We start from the raw sequence: 15,583 nt of genomic DNA on the forward strand, positions 1-15,583 counted from the left end.
TCAGGACAACTAAGTGTCGGGTACATTCCACCGTATCCCACATGCTCATGGTGATGGGTGCGGTGGCCTCCCGCATGACAATGTATAAAGGGCAATGGAGAAGTGGCAGTCAATGCCAGGGTGGTGACGGAGGTGGGAAGGACAGGACAGGAGGATGGATGGGACAAAGAATGAAGGAAGGGGATTATGAAGGTAGGAAGGGTGATGGGGAGAGCATAGTTGCAAAGGGGAGACGGAGAAACGATGAGGCATACCAATGGAGGGACCAGCAAAGTCACCTTCGCATTAGCACTCGGTATGTTATCTGGCTCTACTCGTCTATTGCAATGCTTTCTGTGTGTTTCCATGGCAGGGGAATGAGAGATTAGACCAGGGAAGGGAATAGGGTTATAGGTGAGAGAGACCTTGGTATGCTGGGAGGGAAGGGAACTGGGTTCAAACCAGTAACTGGCAACGAGAGAGACCATCACAAACGGGACCATGAGGAACCACCTGCAATTAAGTTGGCCAGCCAGATTACCAGTGAGGGAGGGGAGCATGTAGACAAGCAAGTGCGAGGGAAGGTAATTGGGAATGACAAAGAGGAGCGGAGAATGCATAGGACAGAGGGGTGAGGGAAGGTAAGGAAAATGAGTGTAGTGGTCATCTGGCTTGATGGGCGGGCGGTTAGTACCGTAAGTATCATTTGAACTGGGTACCAAGGCATTACCCTCGGGAGGAGAGGAGAGAGATGCAAACACCAAAAAGGTGGAGAGGCTAATGCTTGGCAGGTGAGTGGCGCTGATAATTTTGGTAGAGGGGAGGCACCACAGCCTTGGGCAGAGGGGCATCGGGGCAGAGGCAAGTGTGGCTGGAATTGTGAGGAGAGGGGAAGCGACAGCATTGTGGAGCAGTCGAGACATACATTCTATTATCTAATCTGAATTGTGTGTGAACACATTTGCACAGCAGAAGAAATGGCTAGACCACCTCGTGGAAGAGTAAGAGGCAAAAGGGGAAGGGAGATGCCTCGTGCAGCTGACCCGAGCACCTTGGAACCCAGGTGTGGAAGAAAGACGGTATAAAGGCTCATCAGTGAAGCGGCAACAATGTATAGGGTAAGGACGGATGCAGGCATCTGCAAGATCTTGGAAGATTGGGAGGAACAAATAAAAGAGGAGGCAGATTCCGAAGAGGAAATGGAGGCCTAGCATGAGGTAATCCTGGACCTAGGGAATACTAGGGGAAGAGTCATGAAATTTAAGCAAACTTTATACTTGTATTGGCTCATGAAGAGCCTTTTAGGGAAGGCCATGGAGCAACTATCAATGGGAATCGAAATGACCCTCCAGGACATGCCAAACTACAAGAATGACCTGTAGACCATCTAGTTCCAGTTGGGCAAGCAAGACATTCGCCTAGATCGTATTCAAAGGCATATCTCGTGTATTATCGAGCTGGCAGATGCACCATGAGACTCAGATGAAGACCCGGCCCCAGTGGACTTAGCCTCAGAGGATTAGAAGGAATAGTCAAATTTTGGAATGTCTTTTGATTTTTAGCGGATAGCATTTACTTTTATGAATGTATGCTTATGATAGACAGAAACTTAGACTCATATCATGATATAGATGTATATATAGCTTGGGTTGATCGCCTGAAACTATATTATTTTTGGATGGCTTATAACAAGGATAGGTGCCCAACATACTTGGTTTCCCAGTGGGCAAGTTGAAGCCACCTAGCTTGGGTTGATCACCTGAAACTATATTATTTTTGAATGGCTTATAACGAGGATAGGTGCCCAATAGATATGGTTTCCCACTGGGCAAGTTGAAGCCACCTATCTTATCTCTGTGGTGTAAACTTGTCTTTTATAAATAGAAAACAGAAGGTCCTACCAAGCTTTACCCAAAAAAAAAATGATGATAATGTTGTATAGATAGATATATTTACATTTTTACTCCTACTTATTAGAGCGTTAGAAGAAAACATAAATAATGGTGGGTAGTAAGCTCCTAGTGAAGGTAATGTATGCAAATACTTGCTTAAATTATGGTGGGTAGTAATTGATAGCAAATATGAATTGTATGAGATATTTTCAAGGATTTTAATTTTTGGTGATTTCCTTGAAACTTAACAATGAAAAATCTAAAAATATCTAAAATTCATGTCATAAATATTTTAATTGCATCTAAAAATTATGGCAGAAAAATGTGAAGTAGTTATTCACATGACATTGTGTGTGCGGAGGTTGTAATAACAAAACAATCATTAATAAGACTTAAACCAATCATATTGTAAATAGTAATGTCTTACAATTTTTTAGTTAAAATTTATATCTTATTATACCTGCCTCACGCCTAAGTATTAGTTTGTCTTTGACCACAAATTTATCACACTTACCCATAGTTAAACATTTGGAATTCAATTTTTGTTATTTATTATTATTATTTAAATTTATTTATTTGTAACGTGATTGGTTGAGGTCTTATTATGGGTTGTTTAGTAACTTCCATTTCTATTAGTTACTAATTTTTTGTTTTTAGTTTTATTTCTTTTTCATTTAACTTTTCAATTTTTTTTCTTTTTCTTTATTTCAATTTTTTATCCTTTTTTTTTTAATGAATTGTAATTTTTTAACATCATTTTCAATTTAAAATGACTTATTATTATATTAAAAATATATTTTAATAAATTTAATTATAAACAATTATCTATATATATATATATATATAAACACACACACATATATGTATATTAATATAAACAATATTAATTCATCATATTTCTTAATTTTTGGTGATGGCATTTAACAATACAATATTTTATTAGTTACTTCATGTTTGTGATGAAATTTTTGTTTTTTTTTTAATTTTTATTTAATTAAACTATATTTAAACTAAGTAATAGGTACTAGCTACTATGTAACCCTTGTTATAATCATACCAAATATAATAAAATATAAATAATTATATATCTAAACCATAAAATTGAAAGAAAAATTTAAAAATTCCAATCAATTAAATATAATAAAATTAAAAAGTTCCCATCAATTAAGAGAATCCAAAAGCGAAACATGTATTTCACTGCAATTAGAAACTATATAAATAGTACTATTTTTTTAAATAATTTAATTAAAATAAAATAAAATTTATAAATTTATAACCTAAATTAATATAAAATATAAATAATTATATTTTCTTACCGAGACATTTTAAATATTCACAATGAGATTAAAAATGGATTCATAGGCAAACTTCTCCGAGTTTGAACTTTTGTGATTGCTGGCTGGTATTTTATTATTAATGATTCGTTGGAAATTCGATTAATTGGGGAACCCAAAAGAAAAGCATGTATTTCACTCCAGCTAGAAACGGTGTAAATAATGCCACTTTGTCTTATCCAACCATTATAACAATTTGCATATAGTCTCTGCTGTGTCACAAGCCCCAGAAACAAAGGAACGAAGGACACTCCAAAATGTGCCCCCACCCTTTTCAGTTTTGAACTTGCACCAATCACTATTCCAATATCTGCCTTGAGAAGACAAAGTAAGTCACTTAGATTGTCCCTACCAATATATATAGAAGTGTGTTCCATGTCATATTCCTTCGTAGAACTCCAGATATTATTAAATATTTTCACCTTCTTCATTGAGCTGTGAAAGTAGAAAGATTCCATAGAAGCGTGTTCCATATCATCTGAATGAATATGTAAACCATCTAAACCACCTGCAGAAAGGCAAAAATATGATCGTCAATATCCATATAACGATTCAGAATTAACAATTACTTCTATGTATATCACAAAGTGTGTATGTCAATTGCTATGTAACAAAATGAATATCAATTACTTCGTAACTAATGAATGCATTTTGACATTGGCATGCAGCTCCAAAATCAAATTTAGCAGTATGAAATAGTTGATGAGTGACCATGATGGAAAAATTACACTAAGGTTAAGGTAAAAAGGTATAATAACATGTTAGTATTTTCAATTTTTTTTACAAATGTAATTTTATTGTACCGAGAGTACAATTTAATATGGGAAACATGGTTGAGCTCTCAAATTGTCTTATTTTTCACTTCTCTAAATAACTATTTTCAGTTATTTTATAGCATTTTTTTGTTTATCCATTACTCATCTCGTTGTGTTTCTTCATAAATGTGTCACATTAAGCTTACATGTTAAATTTGTTAATTATTATTGTTTTTCTTTATCTTTGATGAATTAGAAAGGATTATTGTTGGTTTAGTTGATGATGGTCTTACTAGTGTTGTTCCAATGACAACGTTAGAGGTTAGAATACTTGTGCAGGTCCATGAGAAATTATGGAACATGGTTTTTTTTTTTTTCCTATAGATGTTAAACATGGATTTATGTTATTCAAGTCATACCTAGGTCAACTCCATTAGGTTCCAGCTCATGATCTATAGGCTAGACAACTCACTCTAGGAAGAATCAAGTGACTAACTTCGAACATGATTTTTGGACAAATGAAGATGAATCTAGAAAATCCATCAGGTGGTTTTTTCTCATAACATCCCTAATTAGGTAATTTGCTAACAGTTTCTCGAAAAACTTTGTGAATTGGGTGATACATGCAGTTCCTTCAGGGACATATTTCGTATTGTAGCCATTAACAGATTGCATCGAAAATAGAGCAACCAAATTAGAAGATGTAACACTTCCAGCTTATTGTCGGATGATTTTATGACAAATCAATCTATTGTAATCAGATATTGTGTTGTTTTTCAACTAATATCTCACAAAAATAAAGATAGTCAATATTTTGTAATCTATTCATAATCGTGATAGCCCATACTTGGGGGAATTTGTTCTAATTCCCCCCCTACACTTCTCTGGTATAATGTATGGAATTAGAGCATGTTGGGAGTTAATCAAGGAAGAGTGTTAGGCTAAGAGTGTTGAAATTCAATTGCATCTCGTATTTCATAATATTTATCCTCTACAAATACTTGGTGATACTTTGAATATATTCTCAATTATGCCTGCATCCCTATATTTCATTGTGTTCTTATTCATTGTAGTAGATATATGGTTTTAATTGGAATAATTTATTAGATACAAGCCTATCTGGAAACATAAACCATACTATTAACACTCTCAAACAAATTCTATTATCTAAATAACAATCACTTACAATTGAAATTTATTGCATACATATTTTTTACATTATAAAAAAATCACTAAAATGTATTAAAACATCAACTAAAAAATACATATATATTCACTAAATTAACTACTCCTATTAATGTATTATAATACATGTAAAATTATCATTAATATAGTTTTAAGCATTAAAATTATTATTCTAAGACTATGGATATAAAATAATTAATATTATTAAAATAACTCCTTGGCTAAGATATCATCTTCCAAGGGTGTAAGGAAATAGAAAGGAGATTAATGACCCAAGCACCTTGTAGACCACTAATCGGTCATTCTAGATGGAGTAGTTTTCCTTGAATAATTTTAATGAGTTAGACTACATTTGTGGATAATGACCAAAGATGATTATCGTCGCTAATCATGTTAGATTTTTCTATTGTTAGAAAGAAATAATTATTATTATACAAATTTATATCTTTATTAGTTACTTGTTGTTCTTATAGGACATTGGATTAAAATTATAATATTATTAAAGCATATATATTTAAATATTATATTAAATATCAGTTTAATATAATTATTGCTTTTATGGGTAGTCTAAATTATGGGTGAAATATAATTTTTCACGATCATTTTGTTAATTAATACCAAATTCCAACATGGATTTTAAAAAACTTAAGTTTAAGCTATTTAATTTATAGAATTTTGAGTGCCCGAAGGTTTTTTTTAGGGGGTTGAATTCATTTATGCATTCAAAAATGTATTTTAGACAATCCATTGGGGCCTAAGGTATGCTTCCTGTTACTGGCATATAGGGGTAGGTCATATATCACCATCACCGATGCATTATTTACGTTAGTGCCATATTTTCGCCTTAGGTTCGACCCCGTCAAGTTGAAACTTTTGCCACTTCCTTTATGCATGTCCTTACTTGGCAGTGGAGCTTACCTGCTCATGGATACCCTAGTTAGCACCTTTTTTCCGAGTTGGTGTCCATGCAGTCATTTTGTACTCCTTTCCAAAATCTCGCCTTCTAACCTACCATGACCTAGAATCTGAGCCACATGTTCTCTTCCTCATCTCATTTCAGGCTTTACGCCAAGAGGATTCCATCACTTTTATCCCTTGTGATTTCCATTCTTTTATCAGCTTACTTTACACAATGAGCCTTGGTTTCTTTCTTCCATCATCATCAACTGCTTAGCCTACCACCCGCTTTCACTTGGTGTTTACCCTTTCTTGGAGGAACCGCTACGATGAGTGGTCATATTAACCAGCCTCTTGTCCTCTTTATGACATGAGAATTTCCAACATTACTGTAACTCATTGCTATCCCTTATACCACTCCTTCCTCCAAGGGGAGTTTTCTTTAATCTCTTTTCAGACTCCTTAATTTAGAAAGATTGTTGAGTGAACTTGTCTACTTTACGCTCGTTAAAGTACCTGAAGTGTCATCTACCCAATATAAGTTAACCCTTTTATGGACAAGGATAAACTATTATGAAAAAGGAATACCCTAGTCTACTATGGCTAGGAGGTCCCCCCTTGTATACTTTTATCTCTTTTTCAAGCTCGGGGGACAACTTTATGAAAAAGGAACTTATAAAAAGAGAAGGGAGGGAACATTTATTTCCATTAGTCTTCAAAATGGCAGTGTCTATTATGTCACCCTTAAAAACTGCACCTGCCCGTCTCATTATATTACAGTTGGGATTTAGCTTTCCTAGGAGCCATACCATCCATATGAGTCTCTTTCCTCCTCCGGTTGGTTACTCTTCTAGTCATATGGAGCATGCTTCAATGCCTCCTACATTGTTGCATGATATCACCTTGTGCTCCTTATTCATGCTGCCAAGTCACTTCACATTTGGCATAGCTCCTCGTGCTCCTTATTTTAATTGTTTTTGTTAATTGATTTGATTGTGTGTCAATTCTTGTAAAAGAAAGTGTAGCACAGTGGATGCAAGTTAGCAATTGCCGCCTGCATATACTTTGCACAATAACCTTGAAATAAAAATACCTGCCTAGGTTGACAATTCATGTGTGAATAGGATTGGTTGTTCTTAATTAAAAGACAATTTATCTGCCTAAAGAGATTTTGTTCCATTATATTTAAAAACAATAAAATAATTTTACATTAACAAATTAAAAAATAGTAATAATAATAAAAAAATCAAAGTCCACTATCAATAAATTACTTGAATTTTCATCTTAGTTTTACATCAACTTTATATACCGAGATAAAGTAATTTTATATAGGGAGATAAAGCAATTGAAATTAAGTAACAAATAAATAAATAAAATAATTTTAATTTCATCTATAATTTCTTTCGAGTAGGAGGGAGATGTGTAATTCCTTGCTTAATTAAGGAGTTGAAATATGATATTTAAATATATTAATTAAAAAAAAATCAATGTGAATTGTAAGATAAAATTATATATATATATATATATATATATAGAGAGAGAGAGAGAGAGAGAGAGAGAGAGAGAGGCGGGTGGGGGGGGAGATAAAGTAATTCTATATAGGGAGATAAAGTAATTGAAATTAAGTAACAAATAAATAAATAAAATAAATTTAATTTCATCTATAATTTCTTTCTAGTAGGAGGGAGATGTGTAATTCCTTACTTAATTAAGGAGTTGAAATATGATATTTAAATATATTAATTAAAAAAAAATAATGTGAATTGTAAAATAAAATAATATATATATAGAGAGAGAGGGGGGGGGAGGTGTGTGAGGGGCTTAATAATTGCTTCAATGAAAAAAATATTGATGGTAAAAACATGTGATCAGTATGTTGTGTAAGATGAATGAGACATGTAATTCCTTCCACTGATAGATGTTTTTTAATGAATTGACATGTAACATTTAAAAAAGATATTAATAACAAAAAAATCATGTAAATGTCTCTTTATTTATTGAGAGAGACTATGAGAGAAACTATGTATAGAAAATAAAAAGAAAAATTATTGTTAAAACATTTTATTAATGTGTTGGATGAAGGCCATGTGTAATCCATTATATATATATATATATATATATAGATATATATATACAAGATTAATGTTAACCCAAGATCTATCAAACACCGAGAGGGATTAAACTTCTCGAGGTGAAAACATTTCTTCAAGTTTTGCATTTCAAAAGAGGTTTTCAACTCAAGAAATTAGATCCCTCCTAGCATTTGATAAAGTTTCAGGTTAACATAGATCTATATTGATTATAATAAAATTAAAATTAAATTTATACTTAACATGTTTAATTATATTTTTTTTTTTCTCGTTAAAACTAATCTATTATATACAGGAGCAAGAAAACAGTTACATCATTTCAAGACCAACAGAACCAGAGGCCTGTTGTGGCACTTTGGAACAGCTGAGACCAAAAAGAACAGCCCTCGCAGGGGCACCAGACCAGAGATAAACAACCCTCGCAGGGGCGCCAGACCAAAAATAAACAGCCCTCGCAGGGGCACCAAACCAAAACTAAACAGCCCTCGCAGGGGCGCCAGACCAAAACATTACATCCCCCGCAGGGGCGCCAGCAGAACTTCAGCATAATCCCTCTCGGGGAAGACAGACCCATCCCTGAGCCAACATACCATAAACAGACTATGAGCCAACATAACATGAACAATAAGACCAAAACAAAACCTGAGCAGCGAGGGAGGTCGGGACTCCGAACAGATGAGCGGCTATTCGTCCGGCTCCTCCTCGACCACCCTACACCATCCATAATTCTCCACTTCCTCTGCAGTGGGAGCAGTGTCCATGTTGACATTGTCCCCTTTGCTGGTCGTCGCCTCCTGAGCCAGAGGGCGATTAGAGACATTCTCTGGAACATCCGCAGGCTTCTCCATGACATTCTCTGAGCCGCCAACAGGATGCTTCCCCCTGCTGTCTTGAGAGTCGCCACCATCCGGAGAGTCTTCGAGGAAGAGAACCGACACATGGGCACTGATTCGGGGTCTATTCAGAGAACTGCTAAAGTTGAAAATGGCGGAACCGAAGGCAGGCGTGGAAGCCGGGTCAGAATCAGGAGCGCTTGAGTCCAGAAATTGGCTAGTCTGAAGGGGGTTGGCCTCAGAGGTTCGGTGGCAATAGCAGTGGCAACAATGGGGATGAGAAGCATCAACTGGAGGACGCGAAGACCCGCCACGGGTGGAACCTCGACGGCTGAGCATTCGCTGTCGAGGCCTAACCATATTTGCAGGGTCACCAATAATATAGAGCAGCTCGAAATTGAGTAACCGACCAGGCTTAGGACTACCCAAAACAGTCAGGGAATTGGCCCTGACGGCAAGAACTATAGCCTGAAGAACCATAGACCGAGCAAGAACCTGCACACAGAGCACCATGGACTGAGCATGAACCGGCGCATAGAGAGCCAACCCACCACATCTTTTAACATCCCTACCGCCACCTCGAACCCCGTCCGCCATTACTGCTCTCTCCATTCGAACCAAGGAGCCGGACAGAGCATTGAATTGCTTCTGGAGAATACCAATCCATTTATTCCTTAGCGGCCAGAGACATGTCGTCTCGCATGCGTGACCCTTGAGACAACGCATGGCCTGCATGTGGCCTCCATTAAACGCGCGTCCTGTCCACCTTATCACCCGCATCCGGGGGAGCTGCATCGCTTTGGACCAGGCGAGCGCAACATGTTTAATTATATTAAGAATTCAAATTTAAATATTTAAAATTAAGTAAATAAATTCTATCAAGAATTAAATTTTAAAGTCAAAATTACTTTGTCATTATGTATTAATTTGTTATCATATTTAAAAATTAGTATTTTTAATTTAAAAAAGAAAATAAAAAAGGAAAATGGAGGGAAAACCATGGTCCTTAAATCTCACTTGGTTGATAACTTAGAGATCCAATTTTAGTTAATCTTCCAACTATTATTTCTATTAAGGATGTTCAGTCTTAAATGCTTCTTTATCTTATTATAATAATTGTCAATCTTGATTAAGATTGTGGCTTCTTTAATGAAATAATGGTGCTATAGTGTTGTTTTGTCTACATATCTAGCTAACATAGACAATTGAACACTATTGTGCTTAATATTTGTTGCAGGTTCTCATACTCTATTTTTGATAGAATTGGTTTTTATCAATGTAAGGTTTCCACATAAGCACAAGTTCATATTGACACATTTCTGGTTCATAAGACCAATAAATTCTTTAATGAACTCAGGGGAGTTTCCAGGTTTTTCCATTTTGTTAATCCCTATGTTATTGTCATCCGTGAATCAACATATATTTAAAACACAATTATCTAAATATTGTATAGGAAAATATTAATAACTTTGAGACATGTAATCTCCAGTGCTTTAAATACTACATCAGTTGTGGCATAATCATCCTTGAGAGTGCATTAGTGCATGGGAAACGAAGTAAAAAAAGTCGTCATAATACCCATGCTTCTCCCATGATCCAATTGGGAGTTAATGTGTCTGTCACCATGGTGTATGATTGGTTTTCGTCACATGGAATAAAGGATGGAGCCTTGTGGCGACATTTTTTACTTCCATTCCCATGCATTAATGCACTCACAAGCATTATTATGTCACAAAATGATGTAGGGGATACTTATTTCATGTGGGATTATGTGGATGTCAGGTATATCTCATTACCACTTCAATTTGTAACTCTTCATCAAACTTAGTAGTGAGAAGTTTTGATCTAGTGGTGTCAAATAATGGGTTTTAAATCACTAGTAAAGAGGATTATTTTTGTGGAGGTTCATGATGTTGTATGGGATTAAATGGGCTTTGTAGGTTCTCCTCCTTTCATTTTAGGATATAAATTTACATTTGGATTAGTGATACTAGGCATAGATTTGGTGGCACAATCTATGGGGAGCTAATGAAAGATTCAATAATGTAGAGTATAAAAAGGATATGTTTGGAAAGTGAATTAGAAAATCTCTATAGGAAAATGAGAATTTGTAAGTGGGAAACCATTAGGTATCAATAAAAACATGACAAAATAATTTTTGTAGTGGAACAAATGGCATGGAAAGTGGGAGGAAAATTTGTATGTGCAGGCACTTTAATGGCATAGACTTGTGGTTTCTCTGAAGCATATGGAAAAAATCATGAGAGACCACATGCAAGATTAAGAGGCTTACTTATTAACATTTGTGGGTTTAGCATTTTCTAATATTTATCATATTGAAATATTTCTTCATATACCACCAAAAGGGATTTCAACATATCCCCTCTTTAATTTTCAACACTCAAGATATGGGGATCGAGCCTAGACCTTTGGTTGCCATGGAGAAGAGAAACTTAGATATAGTAGTAGAATCAATGTAAATTGTAGTCCACCTAGATATGGAAATGACCAAGGGAATTCAAACTAATGAAATCTAAGAGTAAGTGCAATAATGACCATTATTCTTGTTTCTCAATGAAAATATGGTGTTTTGTTTAGGTTAACTATTCAGTCAACACAAGTAAATGAACATTTTGATAAATGTTTCATGTTGTTTTATCCTAATATTGCTGGAATGGCTAGTTTCACCAATGTAAAGTTTTCCCCATAACCATGAGATCATATTGATACCTTTCTAGTTCATGAGATCAATAAAGTCTTTAATGAAATCAAGGAAGTTTATAGGCTGTTACATATTGTTCATTCCTTTGTTATTATCATGCATGAATTAACAGATATCTATAAATTAGTTAAATATTAGTGCAATCAAACATTAGTAACTTAGAGACATGTAATTCCTAGTGATCTAAATCCTACTAGTTGTCTAGTTATTTCACCATACTTCTTGTCACCTTTCTGGCCATGGATCCAAGATGTGGAACTTATGTGAGTACCCCTCCCCTCTGATCTAAGTGGATATTTGTGGCCACCTACTTATTACACTTGGGCCACCAACATTGTTTCCTCTCAGTTTCCTAATTTCCAACACAATTTCCTATTTTGGAAGCTTTTTATTTTTAGTCGTTTTTCGGGTCCTAAACTTCCAAAGCTGTTTTGAGGCACTAAACAACATTTTTGGGAAAATGGGAAACCCTATTGTTATAGACATATTTTGGCACTGCAACCCCAATCATATATGTCCATAAACCAAGGGCTTCTAAGACCCTAAAAGTGTTGTTTCATACCCTAAAGGAACAAGGTCAGCTGATTACATCCTTTTCCAGAAGTTCTCCCTGAAAAACTGCTTAGAACTGGTCAAAATCGGACCATACAGACTGCTCCATGCTGAGGGTGCGATGCATCTCACCTGTTACACATAGAGGGTGAGATGCATGCTGAAAAGCCTTTTTGTAGGGTGCGATGAGCGAGAGCAGACAAATGGCAGAGGCAGTTTGCTAGGTGGAAACTCAGAGAATCTTCTAGAAACTTCTCATTTGACACTTGCCTCTCTGAATTCACCCAGGGATGAGCAAGAGATCATGAAATCTCCAAGTGGAACCAAGAACTATCGTAGAAATGACACTAATCAAAATCCCAGAAGCTGACTCACCCCCCTGCGAATATCTATATATGGATCCCTCATCCTAGAGATCCAAAGGCTAGAATTTTGTATTTTGTAAGGAAGTGTTGTTGGTTTCTCTGTGAAACATCATAGTGTTGGGTGATCTAGCTTTTCATGAGGTGAAGAGGGCTTTCATGCTAGGAGGATGGCGCTGGGTTAGACCACTGGGTTGTAATCCTCTCTTCTACTACTTTTATCAATAAAGCTATTTGAGTTTTCCTCCATATTCTTGTATATTTCTGAATCTTGTATTGGTGTATGCATTTGTATGGTCAATATACATCTGATCCTATATTGTTTATGGTTATAGATCTCTATGCTTTGATGGTATTATGTTGCTTTGACTCTACAGGTGTTCTTTGAAGTGGGACAAGTGAGGAAAGAGTGGCGAAGCTCTGTCAAAGGGGGGAGGAAACAAGCAAGGAGCCAAGAGGAAGACTGAGGTTGGTACTCTCTGCTTCTCTCTTATCTATCTCTCATAAAGGAAGACACAAGTAACTTTAGTTTGTTTGTTTCTAAGATAGCTACCCGTCTTAGTGGGACTAGCAGCTCTGAATGGACACTAGTTTTCCTGGTAACAAAATGGCAACTCTGCTGGGGAGTGAATAGTTTGATTATTAGTTACTGTTGTTTGCTTTATAAACTACAGACGGAGCCTAAAGTTAAGCCAGCTAGCCTTCAAACTGCTTTTGCTATGCAACTGCAAAGTATATCAACGCTGCTTTAGTCAATCTCCGGGTTAGTTTATGGATTGAACATCTAAATTGAAAACATTATAAGTGCCCTGGTGGTAGCTCAAATAACCTCATTAGATCAGCCCCTATACTTTGTGTTTACTGCCTATCATAAGCTCAGCCTAAACCCCTAAACTTAGCTGCAAAATGTGAGCAAAAACCAAGCTCAGTCTCGTCCCTGGACCATCGCACTATCTCCCATTGGCAACCTGGATGCATCGCACCTCCCATGTGTTGTAGGTGAGATGCATCCCTGTTTCCCTGTGTTACAGGTGTGATGATTGAGTGAGACTGTTTCTGCCTTCAGATTTTGGTTTTTTCTTCATTGTCTTTAGCTTTATTCAGTAGTTTTGCTGTCTATGATCAATATATCACTGTTGAAACTCTCTTCTTCTGCATTATTCAGCATCCATTGATAAGGAATTGTGAATGTTTTTTATGTATTTTTCATCATTTACAGTCCTCCTTTGCAAAAAGTAGCTTAATCAAACTGTCATCCTTTGATTTGAAAGTGTCGCAAGTGTCGCTTTCAATCAAAGAAAAGAGTGTCGTAAAGTCTTCCTCTTTTAGATAGTCGATTACACTTTTGCCATTGTATTTGATTTGGATCATCAATTCTTTGAAGTGTCGAAAGTAGTTTTCAAGTCGAAATTGAAAGTGTCGTCTAAATCTTCCTTTTGTTTTTGAAAAGAAATTGCTAAAGTGTCGCTTTGAGGAAAGATAGTTCAGATCTGTACTTAGTTTTCTTTTTGTCATTCTCACATTAAGGAAACTGAAAAACAAATACATGCATGTGCATTTGCATTTAGACTGCATGCGGAAATTGATTTAGGACAGTGCATCTTAGTGTGTGCTCTCTGCTCTATGTTGAAAGAATTTTACTTCTCTTTCCTTAGTAGCTAGGATTTTCATTGCAAAAAGAAAGTAAACGATTGTTTATCATCTTAGATTGCATATTTAGGAATTGTATATCTACATCACGCGGTGAACCTTAAAGGCAAACTTCTTAAGAAAGATCAACTGTAAAATAAACTTCAATGAACATAAAAATGCTTTGGAACCTAACGCACAACATCTAGAAGTCTAGGCTAGAGACGTATTCTGGTGTCGTAAAGCCTGGTAACTATCGTTTTCATCGTAGGTTGGGTGATTCCTCCTTCTTGATACGACAAGTGCCAGTACGGACTTGTGCTCCCACGTAACGTCAAGTATATATTGGGAGACCACAATAGGCTATATCCTTTATCCTTAGGAAGTCGTGTCTACCGCCCTATCGATCACAATGCACTGAACACATCATTCAGGAAGATTGACTGCCGTACATAAAAAGTATTCTGCAGTTTGGTGATTGGTTTGGTAATCCCTCTGTCTAGATTTCCAGAGTAGTCACTTTCATTCCTTTTCAGACTCCTTAAAAGAAAAGGTCCATCTGAGCACTTATCACTTTAGGCTCATTAAAAATCGAAGGTGACTAGAGTCATCTTTAGCTTTTTCTTGACTCTTTGAAATTGAAAAAGCAAGTTGTGTCAAAGCTTCATAAAATTTATTTTAATCGGAATAACATCATTGTTCCCTCGTTGGTCTTAGGTTGAGAAAATGGAGTCCACCAATCAAGGATTTCCCCTTGGGGGGAATCCTAGTCCCTTTTCCTCTTGGGGAGATGTTGGTGCACCTCATATGGCTACATTGTCCCTTCTAGGACTTACAATTGGCTTGCCAGTATGGCTTTTCTTGACCTCTGTCATTCAAAACACCATGATTCCCGAGCAATCAAATCAACAACCATATGATACTAGAGTTATCCCCCAACCTTTTACTTCGTTTGTTTCTCCCTCTCCTTCTTCCTCTTCACTTGGTGAAGCTAGTAAAACTAAGAACCAAGTAACTGAGAAGAAGAAGAAAGGGAAGGAGAAGAAGAAGAAGAAGCCAACGACGAAAGGGGGAAACCATGCATCGTCTGGCGAAAATCCACACACTGCACCATCCAAACCTAAATCTCCATGTGTCATTTGCAAAGGAGACCACTATCATCGAGATTTTCCTTGCATCCCACGGATCTTAAGGGACTGGTCTCCCACTTGCACAATCCGGTGTCCTCAAACTCTGACGATCATGTTGAGAGTACACCGTCAACTAGTGAAAACGAAGTCAGTGGACAAAAAGGAAGATCTAAATTTCCTTATAGACTGTGTGAAGGAAATCATGCCCTCCACCGTTGTCCCT

General features: G+C 36.2%; 1 protein-coding gene across 1 annotated transcript in view; it reads right to left on the reverse strand.

Annotated features, from left to right (window-relative positions):
- Positions 1-3,204: 3,204 nt before the first annotated feature.
- Positions 3,205-15,583, reverse strand: part of LOC149217655 (bifunctional TH2 protein, mitochondrial-like) — a 56,763-nt gene continuing 44,384 nt past the window's right edge. Inside the window, exon 6 of the mRNA XM_089390317.1 lies at positions 3,205-3,713. Coding sequence (XP_089246443.1) covers positions 3,205-3,713 — 509 coding nt within the window. The remainder of the gene's footprint in view (positions 3,714-15,583) is intronic.

This window comes from Pinus tabuliformis, chromosome 1_1 (genome assembly GCF_031772625.1).
Source record: "Pinus tabuliformis cultivar Carrire ecotype Pingquan chromosome 1_1, CPIR1, whole genome shotgun sequence".
Lineage (NCBI taxonomy): Eukaryota > Viridiplantae > Streptophyta > Pinopsida > Pinales > Pinaceae > Pinus > Pinus tabuliformis.